We start from the raw sequence: 21,416 nt of genomic DNA, 5'->3' as shown, positions 1-21,416 counted from the left end.
TTTGCTCACTGTCCTAGAGTTCAGCCAGTGGAGCTCAATGTCTCTTTTAATCTTCTCTTTCTTCATCGTGGTCTGCAGGTACATCCCACCTCATTATATAAACTCAACAATAGTCTTTGAAAAATTGTGTTTGACAGTTCATTCCATTCTATCCCTCTAGGACTGCATAAAGCAACTTTCTGGAAATGTAACCCTACTTTGGTTGTCTATCTTGGGCATGACACCTTCCCTTCCTGACAGCCATTTAGGTTTAACCTAATATACAGCATGGTCCAGGAGTGCCAGATTCTGTAATTGCTAGCAAGTACTAGAATCCTCTAGCTGAAGGGTGAGAAAAGGCTGTAATTACTGGCCATAGGTGTTTCCATTTTCCAGGGAATTGTTAACTGTCAGCAATTAACAATGGTTACTACTATTGTGACAAATGGAAATATCTGCCTCTAGCAATGATAGCTGCTTGAAATTTCTCCTCCTGGACAAAATGAACTGCTACTGTCTTATTTAAGTAGAACTGCTGGGCTGTACTCCAAGAATCTCATCACAGTGTTGCATGGCAGAAATATTGTCTATATGAAAAGCATGGATTTAAAAGTGAAAAAACCCCAAGCAACTCATCCTTAAATATTAGATATAGTGAATTGTTTCACTGAAGATTAATTCAGTGAATTAAATCTCAGCTTTATAAGTCTTATCTCTAGTTCAGTAATTTGAACTGAGTCCTGATGGAGAAAGCAAAATGTCATTGACATTTTCTGCTATGCTGTGCCTTAGTAGTTAGGTCTATTAAAGACAATGTGAAGTATTTGAGCAAAAATGTCCTTGCAGCCTCGCTGAGACAAAAGACTTGCACCCTAGTGTCTATGGACAAGCCAAACCACCAACTGTTCCTGTGGCCTGCTTAATACCTAATTACTTTATACAGAATGTGAAAGCTTCAATAAAGCCATCTCATCTTTGAGTATCTCTAGAGCTCAGAATAAAATGGACTAGCTGAGCAGCCTGGTGAGAGAGGCAGAAGGCACCATCTCTACCATTTTGGACATTATGCCTAAATCTCCTTGGTAGTCCAGATCTTCATTTCCACTTTTCTTTTTGTTCTTATGAAATGCTTCTTTCCCAAAAGCTGACCTAACAAAGCATCTTTTTAAAAATCAAAGTATTTAATCCCAGGTTGACATAAATTAGTCACAACTGAGTCACCATTAATTTACATTGCTTTATCTACTCTGCCTCCTATTATTCTTCAGTTAAAACCATTTCATATCTCAAAACTATGCAGAGAATTCCAGTCTAACAATGTCTGCTTTAAATCTTAGGTCTGCATCTCCAGCAATCTTGTGTTATGCATAATCTTGAATTATGTTAGGTTACTCAGATTCTTGACTATCAGAACCAGAAACCTCTCCTCTAGAAATGAGTGACACCTCTGCCAAGAACACATTGATCAGATCCCCTCTGTCTTCTCAAGACTAAACAGCCCCAGATGTCTCAGTGTCTTTTCAAAGGGAGATGCTCAAGTCCCCTAATCATCCTTGTGGCTCTCTGTTGGATCCTGACAGATCCCTGTCTCTCTTCAACTGGGGAGCCCAAAACTGGACACACTATTCCAGGTGTGGTGTATACATATATATATATATATGGTCAGTCTTATTAGCTGAAATAAACAATCCTTTCCAGAAAACAAGAAGCAAGTTGTCTGACCAAGAGTAACAAAAGTAGGTCAGTATTTGGATGGCAGGTCACCCGTGGATAACCCATAGTTACATGTCACCAGACACAGAATAGCAGTCTCTATGGCTTCTGTTAAGCACTGACACATATGAGCTAGCAGCCTTCCTTAGTGCTCAGTGAACATATTTTTTCTTTGCTGCTTTCACTGTCTAAACATTTTCTGTCTTGCTTTCAACATTTCTCTTGTCATTTCACAAAACAGCTGTGACACTTACGCACCATTATCTTACACAAGCTGAAGCTGGCCATACATGCAGACCCTCAGTCTATAAGGACATGCCTTTCCTTAGGACAAAGTGCTAGAGCAGCACACTATTTTGAAGCACCCACTATCACAGCTATCTCTCAATAATTTTGAAAGGACAGGAATATTTCACTAGCTTCATTACCTCAATAACTAGGAAAACAAATTGTAATATTTGAATAGCTAGGAAAAATATGTGCAAGAAGATGGAATAAAAGAAACCTCTGCTGCTTAAAAAATAGCTGTTCTTGTCTCACCTTTTTGCAGCTACCTGCTCTATCTTTTGCCATGAGAAAATCATACTATTACTTTTTCACTGTGAAAGGCAGTAATTTATCTCCTTATTGACATTTTCAGTTGCACAAATTCCGGCGCTGTAAAACGGAAGCAAAATACAGTGAAATTATTTTATATTGCCAGTTTCATCATGCAAACCACAATTGCCCCTTCTGCGAACAAGACAAGTTTAGTGCTACTGAAAAGCCTTTAATCTGTTCTTGCAAAACATGACATGAGCTGCATGGAAATTAGACCACACCTCCTAATGACTCATCTCCCATTTGTCTTGACAGTACACATATTTTTAAGGAAAATGTCTTTAAAAACACAGTTGTGGATTGGTTTTAGGCTTTTGGTTTTTTCCTGGGTATACAGGTAGGTGGGATCCTTTCACGTTTCTATGGTCACAGCTATTTACTTTACAACTCCTGTATTGTCTACCAGTTATTTTTCCCATCATTTGTAAGAAACTTAAACAGCAGGGGGTGAGCCATTAGGAGCCATTTCTAAAAATAAGAACATTCTGTTGTCTAATCATAAAAGATAGTAGAGGGGTAATGGATGAACTAGTGTTTGAATAAACTTTCTGTTCATTTTTGAAGGGATCATATTTCAGCCTGTTTGTTCCCTAAAAATCTCTGCAGCAGCTGCAGATGGGTAAAAGACAGACGAATAGATACATTTCTCTCCATGCTGTATGTGGAGCACTTTCTGGCTTCCATTTCTCGGATGGAGATTTTGGCAATAAAAAGAAGGGTAAAGAGTCTATATGAGCCAGTGATACAGTGCCTGCTGGGGCATGATCCCACAGTGACCTGAAGTCACAAGACTCATTCTATTTCTTCTGTGAGAAACACACCAGAAAGCTGCAGATGAAGGCACAGAAAGCTTCGCTGCAGCAAAATACCGGACCAAAAAGAATAATGATCCCTTTTTCATCAAAAGAATAAAAACTCATTCAGTGCTTTGGGGTCAAAAGCTATTATTGCTATATATTAAACTCAAATTAGTCAGATTTTTCTGTGTGTCATTTCATTTCTAGTTACCATAAAACCAGCCAGCCGCACTTGGATTATCCAAGTGCAAACACTACAGAGGTAACTAAACAGACAGGTGCAGAAGAATCCAGTGGTGGCTTTAATGCTTTCTGATCGTGGTAGTGAATGGCAAGAGAGACTATGAGAAAGACTTGACCTTGTGTGTGCCTGTAACGCAGTGAGTTGTACAGGGACAGTGAGTAGAAGTGAGCACTACTGAACCAGCCCATGAACGCATGAGAACCTCAGAAACAGTAACATTTAGGCATGCTCAGCTATATGACTACAAGCAGTTGATGTAAAAATTGTGAATACAAATGAGTCCTTCATACCAACTTCCTCCAGGTCAACCCATTACAAAAATGCATTAAAAATAAACTGACACTTTGCAATTTAATAAGATTTTAACCAACATTGATAAGCATTTTTATCTTTGTACACTGGTGTGGTTCACCAGATTTTCTTAGACCCCCATTATTTAGAATAAGAAAAAAATTGCTTTGCTTTAATCACAAAACCACCATCAAATCATCTTACTCTGGAATTATTAGGTACCATCCTTCACATTGCATGAACAGTGAAGAAGGAAAAATCTATACAGAGTACATTTCATGGTGAGGTAATGCACTCTAAAATCTGGATATGCAGAAGTGTGACAGAGATTTCAAGGTCAGAAAAGACATTCTACATGTCAGAGAATGTCATCGACATCATCAGGTGGTCACTGCAGTCAGTCCACAATTCCTGTTTAAGTATTGCATCATCTGCCCCATTTGAAACATTTCAATGACTTTTCATCCACTGATGCCAAAACTCATCTTTTATCATGCATTTATGCAGCTTCAGGTTTTATTTTCCACCACTCATTATGGATCATGAAGTCCAAAAACAAGCTCTCTTCCTCATTAACTATTCAATATGGCTACAGATTAAAAAGAAAATCACCTTGCAGAAACTTGTTCTCCATAAATAAAAAGCTTTATATACAGAATTTAAACTCTTCAGAAATCTTGATTGCAGTAAAATATGTTAATGGTACTACTAAAAATATACTGTAAGGTCAAGGAAACTGTAAATCTAATGCTTTTACATCACCATGTTCATTCAGTAATTTTTAAAATTAGTATAAGTATCTCATTTTAATTGCACCAAGACCAGAGTTGTCACCACAGTTCTCTACTTAGTATGCAAGTGTTATTCACATTTTCTGCTCATAAAAAAAACACAAGATAAATGTCATGATTTGCCTAATGTCACATAGCAGGAAGCAGAAATCAAATCCTGTTCTATGACCACTTGACATTCAAAGCCTTTCATAATGTGATTCCTAATATTCCTTTGCTCTCCTGTCACTCTCTCCTCTTTCAACACTCAAACCTGAGTCTTCCAACTTCTTGTACTCTTCTTCACTGTTTCCTTTCATGCTGCAAATACTTTTGGTGTTGCCTTCCCTTAGATAAAATAAAGCTGCTTGGATATTGTTAACAGGTCTTTCAAGGATACTTCAGGATACTTCTGATGAAACACCAGATAAACGGTAAAAATGTATTTGAATACTGAATTAAAATATTTCATTTGGAGTCAACCCTGCAATGCATCTGAGTCAGATATGAATGGTGGGCCTTTGATTTCAGGCATTTCAAATCCCTCTTTTGAAGTGTGGCAAGGATGAGTTGAACAAGGAAGCCTGACCCAGTGACAATACTGGGGCCTCAGTGGCACAGCAGTAGCTCAACAATATTCCTCCTGCCCATCATGAGCAGGCAAGGCTCTGAAGATTTAACTTCTATCACTTCCTCTTCAAGGAACAACCTCTGTTGTAATTAAGGAGAGTAAGCAAAAACCATCAGATGCAGAACCATCCCCCAAAATAATTTATTTCCTTGTTCTGTTGGCTCCTGTAGAATATAACTTTAGTAACTGTACTGCACTTAGAGTTTTAATCCAATGATCAAACAAAAGTAGTGGCTCAAAAAGTTAAAACCAGCAGCTATACAATATCTAATAGCCATATTGCACTTGGGAGCAATTTGAGATCTCTTGGTCTTCAAGCAAAAAATCACTATCTTTGCTCCAATAGCCTATATACAGCAGCCAAAGAAGAGGAAAAACAACAGCCACTGTAGTAATTTTTTGTGAAGAGTTAAAGGTTACTATTCTCCTGCATCATCTTTATTTTAGAGAAAGTGATAAAGTTGAAAGTGAAAATGCTGATAGGCTTATTTTAGAAAAATAAACTTGTTCTGATACTCAGAAGATTCAAGCAACTCTTCTGTTTTAGAATGCATATTCAGGTAACTGGAAGTACTATTCAAAGGAACAAAGATGCTTCATTTTAGTTAAAATCTCTCACCTTCTTCCATTAAAGAAGCCTTCAGAAGTTACATTTCTTTCAACTGTGTGACTGCAAGGTTACAAAAGATTAATAGGTCTTCCTGAAGCTGTACTGCCTCTCTCAGTAGTATTATACTATTTTGTTTCCTTGTCTCCACACTGACTCTTTTGTAAGACTTTGTTCACTTCTCAAAGTAAACTAAAGCAATTTAAAATTCTTGCCCACACTGGCAAGAAACACTAGCAGTTTACCAGCAAAAACACACTCCATTTTGTTTCTTATAAAATACCAGTATTCCAGGGCACAATGAGCAAACACTTAATTCTTGATTTGCAATTACTGCGACTGTATTTTTTTTCTCTTTTAAGGAAAGTTTGTGTATATCTGCATCTGAAATATTTGTCCACTTCAGAATTGTTCTGTCATTAGTCAGCACACCCTCAGGACTGTGAGATATGTTCCTATCAGACCACAGGGAACACAGATTATTCATGGAGGTGCTGTTTGTGCTTACTCCATTTGCTCTAGTCAAAAGTTCCTTAGGAGCAACCATACAAAGTGCCAGATCAGAATTTAGACCAAAATCTGTCTCTGACAGCAATCAGTAGCAGTTGCTAAGGGAAAGAGTGTAATAATGGGGCAATACACTGGCATCACCTTGGGATGACCTCCCCATTTGCCAACCATCTGCCACTGTCAGACAACCCTCTGATCTATCAGGCCTCATACCAGCCTGGAGAGCTGGTCCACTGACAGAGATGTGACTCTCAGCAGATGCACAGAAAAACGAGGCTAATATTTTAAAGCCTCATATAATAGAATGGCAAAATATTACTGCAGGTGAGATTCATAAAAGTATCACTCTCTGAAATCACCCTTTTCCTCTTTGCACCAATTGACTATTTTTGATAAACCATTCCACAAATACCCTATATTGCACTGGAAAAATTCTTACTGTGAAACCTGAAAAAGATTCAGTTAAGGAGAACACTAAAGCTTTTATCAAATGTGAAAAATATTACTTTACTGTTGCTACAGTAACATATTCCACATAAGTCCTTTAAATTTAAACACTGCCTTATGTTCTAGGTCAAGTTAAAAAGCACAGACAAACTCTTGAGAGGAATCAAGTTTATATGCAGCACAGGTAAAAATGCAACAGAAAAGATGAACTAAAGTTTTCAGCTGTTTTTGTAATGACTTCTCACTTGCTGTGGTCTGTCCTACATTCTTTCCCCTTAGCCACCCAGTAGTCTCTCTTCTGAGGAGAGAATTCTCAATTTCCTCTAAGGGGAAAATTCCTAATTTTTTTTTTTATCCTATAGAAACATAACATCTTCATTAAAAAAAAAAATCATTAAAAAGCTTGGATTTGCAAAAAGATATATTTGCAGACATAAGTTTGCTCCTCCTGAGAGAAGACCAAGAATAAAAAGCTATTTCCAACTTCTCACATATAGAGAATAACTACACATAGAAAATACACGAAGTGAGAAATTGCAGAGTGAATACAAAAATCATTCATGAGACACCTGGGGATTATAATAGGAATTTGTATTTATTTGCTCTATAACTACATGATATCTGCTGTTCCCTCTCTGATCTTTAAGGACTAGATAAAAAGTTATTCTTCTGAGAGAGAGCTGTCACTATGCATACTGGGGACCATCTTTGGAAAAGGAGGAACCATCTCTTTCAGTTTTGCTGTAATTGTAAAGCATTTTTTGTTAGTGCATTTTTGGCACCAGTCTGGTTTCAGAGAAACGTTCAGTTAATTTGCGTCTTCTCAGCTGTAGGTTTTTACATTCCTTCCCAGATGTCACCACATACCTACAAAGCCTCTAACTTATCCTAGTGTGTTCTATCAATTTTTAAAGAGTAAATTAAATACACAGAGAATGCACTCCAAACAGCACATTCAAAGTAATTTGAGGAATTCCGATCTAGTATTATTTTTAAAACCTGTTCTAATTATTTTATTTGGGAATGCCATAAACTCTTTAAATAACCCTAAAAATATACAATAAAGCTTGTTAATACAGACTTTGCTACTATGTGAAATTTTGATGTTATTGAAGCACTCAATTACCAAGGAAATGAGAGAAATCAAAGCCCTGACTCTACAAAAGTTCAAGGTATAACCAAAACTGCTATGACCTCTTTTATCCCATTCTGAAAGCAAAAGGGACAAACAGTCCCATTTACTACGTGACAACAGCACTTACCTATAGTTATGCACATGCCTAAGTATTTGCATTTGTAATCAGAACCAAAATTAAACTGACAGACTTAATCAGAGCTGCCAGGTAATAAACTATTACAGAAACAGCTCCGCTGTGATTGATGATGTGGGAAAACTATCATCATAATACCTGACATACGTTAGCCACAAACGAAATGTGACTAAAAATAGATCACTAATAAATACAACAGAAAACACTGTGGAATGAACTAGTGGTAACGAGTGGAAACTACAGAAGGAAATTAATCTGTTCCCAACAAAGCTGCCAGTTTGCTGACCAAAAATAATCTATCTGTGGGGAATTTCCCTCAACATTCTGATAAATCAGGTTAATGTGACAGTCTGGTGATGCCAAACCAGGATTACCAGTAAAAAAACGGTATACAACTTTTTTCTGCACATATTATAGAGTAGTTGTTTTACTGAGCTCTGCATACAGTAGAAGACTGCACTTTCTTTTCATGCATTGTCAAACACTGAGGAGTGACTTAGGTGTGGCTGGCAGTGGCTGCAGAACACTACATCCTCTCTTTTCCAGAGGGTGACAATCCCTGAAAAGTGAATGCTCACACCTCATTCTGCAAGGGCAGGGCTGCAAGATGGTACAACACCAAACCACCAAAGCCCATCCTTCAGCAAGAAAAATTCTCTCAAGAAGAATTAAGCAGAGAATTTTTGTCAAATCACAGGAAAACACGGGGGCTCCAGAGCAAGGCTACCTTCCAGACTGCAACAGAGACAGTGGAAAATTGGCTAGAAAGAAAATGTTCAAATATTTACTTTCTCTGTCTCAAACTGAGTTAAACATATTCTATAAAACCAGCTCTGGTGCCTTTAATCACCTGAAATCTACAAACCTTGGACTAATATTAGTGACATCAGAAGCAAGTGAACCTGCAACTGTTCTCATTTACACAAACCCAAAAACTTCAGGAAAACAAGGGAAGATATTCACGAAAGGCTGCATTTTATATGCTTCTGTCAATAGCAGCAGCTCCTTCTGCAATGATGAACTTTCATCTAAAAGCAAGTTAGTATTATTCTGATACTGGATGGACAAAAAGAAAGGAAATTAATGGCAAGAAGCTCATCCTGTTAAAGGAGCATAAGGTGGCCAAACATATGTACACCTATATTGAGATTCTGGCAGCTTCAAGCAGCATCTTAGGTGGGGCTCACTCCCTTCTTCATGCACCACTATGAAATTTAGAGTCCCTGGAATGAACCTTCCTAAACTGCAAGGTAAGAGGAAAAAAGCACAATCTTTTAACAACCTGTGTAGCCTCCCAGTCATGAGGTAGCTGATCATGTCAGAGTTCTTCCCTATTTGCTAAACTTTGAAAATAGCTTCATAATGTGAAGATTATAAAGCATTGTTCTAAAACTCTCTCAAGTAATTCTTCAATTAGGAAAGTTTGACAAGGGGGTGTGATCAACTCCTTCATTCAGGCTGAATCAGATCCTTCTAAAAGCTTTGTGTTCTCCTTTCGAAAATGTCAGCCATTTGACAGCTGTTTATTCTCAAGCCTGTGCACTGTGTCCATTTCCTCCTCCCTTCTCAGTTATTTACTTTCAGATTATCAACTTGTTAGAGCAGGTGTTACTCAGAGAAACAGAGCAAATGGACAGGGGGGAAAAAGAATAAAAAAAAGAAAAGCCCTCAACTGTAGATCTTTGTCTTTTGGGGCAGCATAAAACCAAACATGTAGTTCTAAGCTAACCTGCCTATTCTGTTTTTCAGTGCTAGTTGATTATAGCATTACCCATTTCATACTGTATAAAAGTGTGAGTGATTGCTCCCAGAGAACATGATCAGTTTATTTTTCCACTTGTTTTCTATTTTTCTGTTTATTTATCTTAAAATGGAAATTCACCAGATAGCCTCAGTTAACTCCTTCAGAATTTCAGTTTTCACTATCACTGCATTTATTTTGAATATGCAATTTTTATAGCTGCCTTTTGTCCTTGGAAACCGTTCCCTGTATGTAATGTATGTTGGTAAATTGCAATTATGAGCTGACCTAGTTAACCAAAATAAATCTCCAGACAGGTAGTACTAACAAGAGTACTTTAACAACTGTGAAATTTTGCTTTGTAACTGAGGAAAGGGAAAACTGCAGACTCTCACCCTGGATTTCAAGGGTAAAATAAACCCCAGACATTTCTTAAATATAGATCAAATGAAAACCAAAAACCTAAAAGGAATACCTTGTGCTGAAGAATGTGGGGGGAGGGTTATCTCTGCCAACTGTGTCACTAACTCCATGATCTGTTCACCTACCTAAATGCTTGATGATATTTACCTTGGTATCTTACTTCATTAATGTCCAGCTCTGGAGCACTCAGAATACAAAAGATATGGAATTGCTAAAGAAAATTCACAGGAGGGCCATGAAGATGATCAGGTGGCTGGAGAACCTCTCATATGAGGACAGGCTGAAAGTTGGGATTGTTCAGCCTGGAGAAGAGAATCATAGAATCATAGAATCATAGAATCAACCAGATTGGAAGAGACCTCCAAGATCATCCAGTCCAACCTATCACCCAGCCCTAAGCAATCAACCAGACCATGGCACTAAGTGCCTCATCCAGTCTCCTCTTGAACGTCTCCAGTGATGGTGACTCCACCACCTCCCTGGGCAGCCCATTCCAATGGGCAATCACCTCTCTGTGAAGAACTTCCTCCTAACATCCAGCCTATACCTCCCCCAGCACAACTTGAGACTGTGTCCCCTCGTTCTGCTCCTGGTTGCCTGGGAGAAGAGACCAACCCCCACCTGCCTACAACCTCCCCTCAGGTAGCTGTAGACAGCAATGAGGTCTCCCCTGAGCCTCCTCTTCTCCAGGCTAAACACCCCCAGCTCCCTCAGCCTCTCCTCATAGGGTTTGTGTTCCAGACCCCTCACCAGCTTTGTTGCCCTTCTCTGGACACATTCCAGTACCTCAACATCTCTCTTAAATTGAGGAGCCCAGAACTGGACACAGTACTCAAAGTGTGGCCTGACCAGTGCTGAGTACAGGGGGAGAATAACCTCCCTTGTCCTGCTGGCTACACTATTCCTGAGCCAGGCCAGGATGCCATTGGCTCTCTTGGCCACCTGGGCACACTGCTGGCTCATGTTCAGCCTACTATCAACCAGCACCCCCAGGTCCCTTTCTGCCTGGCTGCTCTCCAGCCACTCTGTCCCCAGCCTGTAGCGCTGCTTGGGGTTGTTGTGGCCAAAGTGTAGAACCTTGCACTTAGCCTTGTTAAATTTCATCCCATTGGCCTCTGCCCACCCATCCAGCCTGTCCAGGTCCCTCTGCAGGGCCCTCCTACCCTCCAGCAGATCAACACCTGCTCCTAACTTGGTGTCATCTGCAAACTTACTGATGATGGACTCAATTCCTTCATCTACATCATCAATAAAGATATTGAATAGGATAGGGCCCAGCACTGATCCCTGGGGGACACCACCAGTGACTGGCCACCAACTGGATGTGGCACCATTCACCACAGAAGGCTCCAGGGAGACCTTAAAACTGCCTTCCAGTGCTTGAAGGGGGACTGCTGGAAACGTGGGGAGTGACTATCACGGAGCATAGTGGCAGGACAAGGGCTAATGGTTTCAAACTGAAAGATGGGAGATTTGGATTAAATGGAAGAAATTCTTTACTGTGAGGGTGGTGAGACACTGGAACAGGTTGCCTAGAGAAGCTGTGGATGTCCCATCCCTGGAAGCATTCAAGGTCAGATTGAATGGAGCAACCTGATTTTAAGGAAGATGTTCACAGCAGGGAGGTTGGAACTAAATAATCTTTGAGGTCCCTTCCAATTCAAACCATTCTATGATTCTGCGATAATCCACAGGGTGATACCATGGAAGTGAGAAATAGGATTTAGCTGAGAAGCTGGGATGAGAAGTGAGGCCAGGTCACAGAAGTCAGGTATAACACTTTGCTAAGTGTAAGCAAGGCCTTAGTCTGACTACATACTGAGAATACTGAGCTGTGCTAAAATCTAGAAAAAGGCATTTTAGGTCACTGAAAATATTTGATAGCCTATCATATCAGATATCAAATAAAGCTGAAACATAATCTGCAAGTGTATAAAGTATTCCACAATCTAGGCTAAAATTATAACAAATCATTTTGCCAAGCAAAATACACCATAATGTACACAGTCTTTAAAAAACAGAACAGACCTTCATATTCTTCGGTGGTGATTTATCTGCATTAATCAAGGGGTATAATCTTTGATGTCACATTTTTAATTCAGTACTGAGGAGGAAATAGAATTTAATGTCTAACTTAGAAGTAATTTCTGCAAGAGAGGTCAGGTTAAGAGGAGACTATATTTTATAAAGACACAAGTCAAAGTTTCATGTCATGAAGAGCTCAGGGGCAACAGTGGTATAAACAAATCCTATCCCCAAGCCCATCTTCATGTTGCCATTTCATGGGTAGAAGCACTAATCCCCTCACTGTTCTCATGGCCTGTAAGCAAGGCTGTGATTTAAATCCATTTTTTCATTTCAACCAAGACAGTACCCTTAACAAAGAAAAGATCAAGCAGTCACTGGTTGGAACACCATAAATTTTTGTAATTGCCAAATGTTCTGTACTGCAAAGGTGCAGCCTGATAATAGTTAGGGGGAAAAAAAAAAAAAAAAAAAAAAAAAAAAAAAAAAAAACCACAATTTATCAACACAAACTCCTCCTCAGGCCTCAGGATGAGGCATGACTTTCCAGGCAAAGTAAAGCAGCTGTCTGATACAACTGCTCTGAGTTTAACTGAATTGTATTAACCAACAAAACAAGTTATAGAGAAAAGACAGCCCTCCTGGTACAGAGCAGAATATCAACAAGAGAATAGGTTACAATATCTTTAACTCTTCTAGGACAACCACAGACAGGTAATTATCTCCTGCAGAACAATAAGAGCATGAGATTTCTGTGTGCCAGAAATAAATGAACAATCTACCAGTTTTTTCAGCATCTGAGATAGGGATTTTCATAAGGTACTTCATAGAGTTTGTTGAGATTCTGCCTCTGGGAGGGAGTAGGGAGGGGGGAGTGAAAATAGGGGGGTGCTATATTTATGCACTGACTTTTGTTGAACTTTGTTTTTTTATTAGAATAAGTAGTACCTGCTTGGTCTCAGTTACATTGTTTCCCATGAGGACAGTAAATTACATTTTGGGAGGCATATATATCTCTGTACATTACCTTGTACTTGTTAGCTTCCTTTCAAGCTTATGTAACTACCATTGCCTCCTGTTAAGCTATGACTGAAAGAAAAGACTTTACACCCACTACAACCAGCTGTACTTCCAATAAACCTTCTAGCTACTGATTTTTACGTGTTAAAATAGCTTGCATTACCAACATACTAGTTGGAAGCAAAATAGGTAGGCAGTGTTAACTCCCTGTACTGTACTGAGACTGTACACAATGTTTAGTATTTGTTTCACTGAAAGAAACCACAGGAAAAAACACAGTAAAATGCAGTAATTTAGTAAGCTACTTTACTTCTCAAAAATTCCTTCTCAAAGGAATAAATTCTCTAAAGTGAAGCCCTTCTAGCCTTTTCTGAAAGAAATTCCCAAAGTTTTTGGTGAGCACAGGTGTTCTGAACAGCAAACTGTTGTTGGGAATACTATAGTATATGGATGCTATGAAATGGTTAAGATAAAACCAGGTCTTCCAACTCCCTCACATGTACAGCCCCTAAACCTCACATAAGCAAACTCAGTAATCCCATTATCTTCCATGCCCCTGGTGCTTTCTCCTGATGGTACAAAACTAGTGTGTTTATGGTTCCCTTCCCTCAGCTCTCCCATACCACACTCCCCTACCATTTGACTATCCTACCTGCAGACCTCCTGTTCATTTATCTTCTTCCCCTTTGCTTGCTCCTTCCGTTATGCTCATTCCTTCTCTGTCTCATTCAGAGGGCACCTTCATTTGCTTGCAATTATCAGAGGGTGATTTCTCAGAGATTTTTTTCCCCAGAGCTACTAATATCCTTCAGCCACCTCACTTTTTTCAGTCCTTTATGTGATAAACCTGCCTGACTACTCTCAAAGTCATGCCTGTGGTTTTGAAGTCATGTAGCAGGTGATCCCCAGCCAACCTAATTTTTAAGCTGCTTCATTAGTCTCACCTCAGTGGGGAGAGGTCTCTTCCCAAGTTTAATCTGAGCAACTGATTTTTAAATAGCTAAGGAACAGTACCTACTATAGTGATGAATAAAGCCAGATACTCATCCCAGTCTTGGAACCATATTAAGACAACCTAAGTAAAAAGCAATAGCTGCACTCAAGGAGTCACTTATCTGACCTGTGTGAGATATGTACAGTTGGGTGAAATTAATTGAAATCTATAAACTAGATACAGGTTAAAAGGAGCCTAGAGTGATTAGCTTAAATAATTCCATTTAGTTAGATTAATCCTACCCCTTACATTAAGATAAATAAATCCTTTCTATTCCCAGAGCAGTTTCTCATGGTCTAAAAGCATTTCCTGACTCCATCTTTTGCCACGTTTGGGCTACAGGAATGAATTAATATTTCTGTTTTGTGAATCCCTTTAAGTTCTTGTCACCTCACCTCATTTTCTCATGTTTCAAACTGGTCCACTGAACATTTGCATTTTGCTGCTGCGTTTGGTTGTCTCTTCCATGAGAAAAACTCCCTCCCTCCACTCTTAAGTTTCTATCTTTACAGATCATACACAACTCACTGATCTCCACTCCTGAACTCCAATTCCAAGAATTCTACTTCTACTAAACATTTTATTTCTCACTGTCTCTTTTAAACATCCATATTCCCAACATGCATTCTTTGGCATATCTTCTGATTGTTTCTATGCAAATACGCTTTTCTTCATCTTGCTCATTCATCTTCACTTGCTCATTCTTTATTTGCAAACTCTTTGACCAGCAACAACAATTACTTACTGCATTCCTAGAGTTATTAGTAATCACCACAGTGAGTCTGAAGTCAAACATACATGCAGCTCTGCATCATGTCTTTGACAGAGACTACTGGTAGACTTTGTCTCTTGAATACTTTCCCTCCCTTATCGCCAAAACCAAATTGATCTTTCCTCCATCCTTTATTGACCACCCTCTTGAATCTGTAAACACCAATACAGATTTTAGCAAGGCACTTTACACACTGATTTTGCAAGAACAACTTAGAGAGTTAATCTAAATTTTAGGCTACAGTGTAAATGGGATGAGGCTGAAATATCTATCATTTTCCTGCCTTTCAGCTTTCATGGGTCTCATTATGCATTTGGAATCATATGACTGACAGTAATCACCTACATCTTGTGCTCTTTTTCCAGCCAATGGAAATCTGATCAGGAGACATCACCTCCCTCCTCATCACAGGGCTCCAGTATGTTCAGAAGCAGCAACTGCCCTTTTCCCACTCAAAGGAAGTGTCTCCACTCTGATGTTTATAAGCATTGCTGTTCACTGCAACAAAGCACAGGCTACCACCTATTTAGTCAACATTAATTAGCCTCTGCTATTCTAACAGAACTGCTCAAATATTCCAGGATGTTACAACTAGGAGTAACCTCATTTCCTCTTAGTAGGCCAGTTGATGGCATGATATGGTTATGGTGTGGTATGATGAAGTTTTTGAGACTGCTGTGTTTTGTTGGTAGCAAAAAAAAAGAAGAAAGACAAGTATAAATATTCTCTTTTGTTTCACCAAAACCAGAAAAATGCTGGGGTATACTCAGGAAAGAAGCAGAAAAGAGATTATATTTCCAAAGTCTTGATTGTTTTCTCTCAATTAGTAAACTAAATAAAAAAATCTTCCTAGAAATCCCACCCTATGAAAAACCTTTAGAGCACCCTGCAATGACTTCCTTTTCCTGATAGAGAAATAAATATCTTCCTATCTATTTGAAACTTTCAACAAACACAAGTTAGATAGTAAAAATATACTGTAGAAGAGTCATGGCATGATGACAAAAACATTAATTAATGTACATTCTTACCTTTAATTCAGTGCAGCTAACAGATGCCTTAATATCAAGTTACTTTCGGGTTGCTTTCCAATATACTGAATACTTAAGGAACATTTCTAGAATACACAAAAATACTCTTGATGAGTGGAAGCATACAGCTTCCTATACTGAATCCTTCATGTTCTGAGCACACAACCTTGTCTTAACTAAATTATTTTGTTGATATCAACATGATATCAAAATACATGAGTGGCTATAAGAAGATCCAAATTATTGTAATTGGAAAGTCAGGCAATTTTGTCTACTGAGCAGATGGTAACATTGGAACTCCCCCACTTTCCCAGCCAGTCTGCTACAACCCTTAACCAGCATTTTGATCCAAATGCTTCTGAAGTCAATGGGACAGTTGACATTGACTTTGTGAGCTTCAACTGTACTGAGAACTGGTACAAGAAGCAAAATTTCATGGACAGTTGACAATGATGACTGAGAACAACAGTTTTCAGTTTCTCTTGTGGTAAAAGAACTAAACCAAGATATACTTTTTTGCTATTCCCTATGTAATATCCATACACAAAAGTTCTCTGTCTCTACTTCCTTTGGACTGTATTTGAGGCATTGACTGAAAAGCCAAAAATCCTGTATTTTTTCATCTGCCCTACTCTTTATTTCATTCTCTTGTAATTTAGGAAGACTGGAGAAAAACCAAAGGTCAGTGAAGTTCCTGATCTTGTAATTTCATGCTTCTAATCAATTTTAATCATGTGAAACTCCTAACCCATGTCTAAAATATTTTTTACACTGCCAAACCTGAACACTGTACTTTGTCAAAGTCCTACAATGAACACACAACATTTTTTTAAAGTCCCACTATCACAGTACGTTAGAGGTTGGAAGGGACCTCCAGAGATCATCGGGTCCAACCCCCCTGCCAAAGCAGGATCACCCAGGGTAATCTGCACAGGAATGCATCCAGACAGGTTTTGAATGTGTCCAGAGAAGGAGGCTCCACAACCTCTCTGGGCAGCCTGCTCCAGTGCTCTGTGATCCCCACGGTAAAGAAGTTTCTCCTCATGTTGAAGTGAAATCTTCTATGTTCAAGCTTGTAGCAGCTGTTTCTTCTCTTATTATTGTGCACCACTGAAAAGAGATTGGCTTCCTCCACTTGTTACCCATCCCTCAGATATTTATAGACATTGATGAGATCCTCTCTGAGTCTTCTCTTCTCAAGGCTTAAGTCCTCAAGTAAAGTTTCTATCCTCACTTTATGTTTAAACCCTAGTGAAACATAAGACATCGTCTTTGTTCATTACATGTGTCAGGAACTCACAGCTACAGGTTCAGAAGAATTCAGTTTTATAAAGTGAAATGCAACTGACTTGTCTTTTTGTTAGTTAAAATCTCAGTTCACAGGCATCTGACTTACAAAAAGTTTGCACATGATGATTTGAAAGCAGCTTCAAAGAAACTTTTACATGGCGTACAGAACAACTGTTTCCAGAAATTTCCACACCATATTAATGTACTCATTTAAGAAGAAATTGCAGACTGAAAAATGGGAATGTACAGAGTACAAAAGATCAAATTATATTGCAAAATTAGACTCATATCCACTGAAGGTTATAAGCATCATTTTACACACTAGAGGTCAATGTGAAGGCACTGCAGTGAGCACACACTCTTTTGTAGTACATATGAGGCTCAACAGGGCTCTGGGCAGCCTGGTCTAGTTGAGGATGCCCCTGCTTAGTGCAGGGGGGGTTGGACCAGATGACCTTCAGAGGTCCCTTCCAGCCCAGACCATTCTATGATTCTATGACTTCTGCTGCAAAATGTTGCTATTTTAGAACTAAGGAAATAATGTGTTTAAGAATGTTTTACTTTGTTCCCAAGTTCTCTATCTCACTCAGCCTACCTAATACAAAAAGAAAATGTCACCGCAACTCTCTGAATAGTCTACTTAAAAAGCTGTACAACTGCATAAAGATTCTGCAATTGTTGGAGCTGCAATTTTACCGAGTAACTGCTTAGTGTTTATTCAAAAGCACTTTAAGTTTAACTGCTTCCTCAGCATAATTATTTGCTAATAAGAAAATTCCTTATTGGAAAAAAAAATCCACATAACCATTACTACAGGAGTAGAATAACCCAAATCAGTGGAATTTAGTAAACATGATCAGGATCTATTGTTCACAGGTGATTACTTTGCAAAAAAGATTTAAAAAGAAGTTCCATAATCTTGAGTGACCTGTGCCTTATAAACAAACAAAGATTTATTTAGAATATTAAACCCCCACCCCCAGGGTTTTATCAGACTAATGAACACTACTATGTATTCAGCTGATTTTTTTTTTTTTCCTGTGGAAAAGATAAGAATCTCTCTCCTGGGCTAAACCTGGGCAAGAAACAGAGAGAGTGGAAGGGCTATACTTTCCCTCATTTATTCACATGTAAAATGCCGCTACAAATATCAGGAAATGGAAGAATTTCTGCATTTGTTGATAATAGTATCTCAGAAAAACACTTTCCCATGGGAACCATTTACAAAGCCTCACAAATTATAGAGGCAGAAAAAGCACAAATTCAAATCTTTATCTTACTTAACTGTAATTTAAAACTTCACATTTCTTAAACAAGTTTGTAAGTATGTTACAAAATTAAAAGGTCACCATTTGGATATGATTACCGTATTGGAAAACATAGACAAAAGTTGACCAAAAAAAGAGGAAAAAAATGAAATTGGACTACAACATTTTATGAAATGGTAACAGTCATAAACTTTAGCTTTCAGGAAGGCTTTCTGAAACACTTAATAGAAACAAATGAATAAAAAAATGTTTCTATAATTACATGGCTTTTAGGACAGTTTCCAGCACATATTATGGAGGTTTAATAATGCATCTGTGTTCAATTTTCAATTAATGAAGATTGGACTGTGCACAAGAGGAAAACAAACAGGTATCTTCCACCTAAACCCACAAATAATCTCAAAACTCAGATATTTTTTTAAATTACAGTTGCATCTCCCAATTGTGTCTAAAAATTGCCATCTAAAATTGAACAGAATCTACTATATTAAGTAGTTTGAACTTAAGATTAATGAGATCAGAAACAATGACCAGTAAAAGAAATAAAGGAACTCTAAGGGAACAGGCAGACAAAACTATTTCACTTCCAGCAATGGAAACATTTTCCTTCATCTTGCCAAACACAATAAATCCTTCCCCATCTTTCACAGAGATACATATCAGTTCCCTACCCCAGCAAGAAGTAGAAAAGATCAACTTATTTTCCTGCTATTGAAATATCTCCAAATTATATCTCTCAGACTACTGAATTCACTGTGTAAAATGAAGCCTGCTCTTCTCTCATTGCCTTCCACACAAGGACTGCCTTAGCTATCAGGCAGGTTATCCTTGCTGAGGCAGAAGGACTGGGGAGCTACAGGGAAGTGACAGACATTGTTTTGTAGCTACAACACACCAAAAAATATTTTGTGACCCGGAAAGCACAATGTATAGCTTATTGCATTACTAAAGGTAAAAATTACAGCTATTACCTTCAACATTTTTATGCAAGCTTTCTCCTCACCAGGTTAGGAGAGTCTATATCTATAGCAACCAGGAGAGAGAAGGGAGGGTTATATCCAGTCCAAACCATTTCTCCTTAAAACCTTGCATCACTACCTTCGCTATGGCAGGCATTTAATAGATCATTTTTATTGCCACTTGACTGAAGACTCATTAAAAGCATGGTCAGCTGATTTTTAATTCCTTCTTAATAAATAGAATGTATAAGGAAGACTGCAGACACTTTTGTAGGAGGCTTCCTTTGTTTTGTTTTGTTTTGTTGGGTTTTTTTGGGGTTTTTTTTTTGTTTTTGTTTTTGTTTTTGTTTTTGTTTTTTTGTCTTAAGAAAAAAAAAATATTTCTTAGGGAAAGCTAGTTTACCTTTCACTCTGATTTCCATAACCATTCTAGACTGGAAGTGTTAAACTGGAAAAAAATTACAAAATTCTCCACGTTTTGACCTTCTTGACTTAAAGTGAATTTGAGGAAGATACTGCAAGTGAAGTAAGACTGACTGTATTAGTAGATAACATTGAAGATAATTCTGGTGAGTACACAGTCAGGAGTGCCTCGTTGCAAGGAAAAGACTGCCAGGGAGAGTGGCACAGGAGAATAAAACTGATCTTAAACACAGATGGGAACGTTCAGTGCAGATGGTATCAATGAAGGGGTTGACTGGAGAATGCCTCAACAGAAAGAAGCTCTTTAATGGTCTTCACCGGGCAGCACTGGGTATTTTTAGACACCTCTAAAAGAGGCTTAACCAGAAACAGGTGCTGACTTCCACCTGCAGCAGAACGCTTTAGCAGCAGTCACCAGCGAAGGCTGGGCTGAATCTGGGGGTTTGTGGCATGGGGATTTCCTGTGGTTTCCAAATACAAGAGTAGTTCAGTGGGCTGAATCCACTAAGCCGGAGGAGGGTTACGTATGTGGAGGATGGATGCATTTTGGGTGACTCGCCACTGGTGCACCTCGACTTTAGGGGCCTCATGATTGTCTCGCCGCAAGTTTTCAGCCTGTGGGGCCACTCGGCACGAACAGCTCCTCAGAGGTGTCCCCAAAGATCCCACCGGGACACGCCGCTGGGGCAGCTCGGACCCTGGGTCAGACTTGCGGTGACCAGGGACCGGCGAGGGGAGGCAGGACCCAGGAGGTGTGAGGAGATGGATGACAGGGACCCTCAGAGGGCAGCCGTGCCGTAAGAAGCCGAAGGACAGGGCTCCTCACCGGCAACTGGTTGTGAGATACCGGAGGACGGGGGCCCTCACCGGCAGCCGGTCCTCAGGGACGGGAGGACGGGCCCCTCACCGGCAGCCGTGCGGGCGCGGCCGCCGGGGGCCTGTCGAGCTGCCTCTAAGGAATATCTTGGACAGCAGCGAAGGCAACGAGGGGACGGCGCGGTCCCGCTCCCCGCCAGCCCCACACCTCCCGCCCCTGGCCCCACTCACCGATCCGCGCCTCGGCGGCGGCTCCGCTGGAGGGCGGTTGGCTACGCGGGGCGGCGGCGAGGATCTGCAGCAGCAGCAGCGGCGGCAGCAGCAGCAGCAGCGAGAGGACGGAGCCGAGCGCCCCCATCATGCCTGGCCCATCTCAGGCGCCTGTCCCGTTCCCCTGCTCGCCGCCGCCAGCCCTCACTCCATACTGCCCGCCCTTCGCCTCCCACAGCCGCTCCCCGGCTCCGGCAATCGACAGCCGCAGTAGATTCAACACCCAGGACAGCGACCAGCGCCGCCTGCCCGCCCCCGAGCCGGCCCCGCCCCGGCCCGCCCGCCCAGAAGACGCCGGGGGGGCAGGTCGCTCCAGCTCCGTGGTGCCTCGTCTATGCATCCCTATTTCCTGCTCCCTACCTGTCTGGCTGCGGCGAAGGGCCCTGCCCTACCGTCCCTGCCGGCATCGCGGGGAAGTGGCCCCCCTCTCCGGCGAGATGAGGGCAGGAGATGTCCCCCGGCCCGGGAGCTGTCGGTGGGCCGCAGGCGTCCGGGCACTGCCCGTCCCCAGCGCTGCCGGGCAA

The 21,416-nt window shown here is 40.2% G+C and overlaps 1 protein-coding gene across 1 annotated transcript in view; it reads right to left on the bottom strand.

Moving 5' to 3' along the window:
• The window catches only part of PTPRN2 (protein tyrosine phosphatase receptor type N2), a 592,229-nt gene extending 571,246 nt beyond the window's left edge, over positions 1-20,983 (bottom strand). The window contains exon 1 of the mRNA XM_054390032.1: positions 20,854-20,983. Coding sequence (XP_054246007.1) covers positions 20,854-20,983 — 130 coding nt within the window. The remainder of the gene's footprint in view (positions 1-20,853) is intronic.
• Between the last annotated feature and the right edge of the window lie 433 nt (positions 20,984-21,416).

This window comes from Indicator indicator, chromosome 20 (genome assembly GCF_027791375.1).
Source record: "Indicator indicator isolate 239-I01 chromosome 20, UM_Iind_1.1, whole genome shotgun sequence".
Taxonomy (NCBI): Eukaryota; Metazoa; Chordata; class Aves; order Piciformes; family Indicatoridae; genus Indicator; species Indicator indicator.
This window is presented reverse-complemented; position numbering and strand designations above follow the sequence as displayed.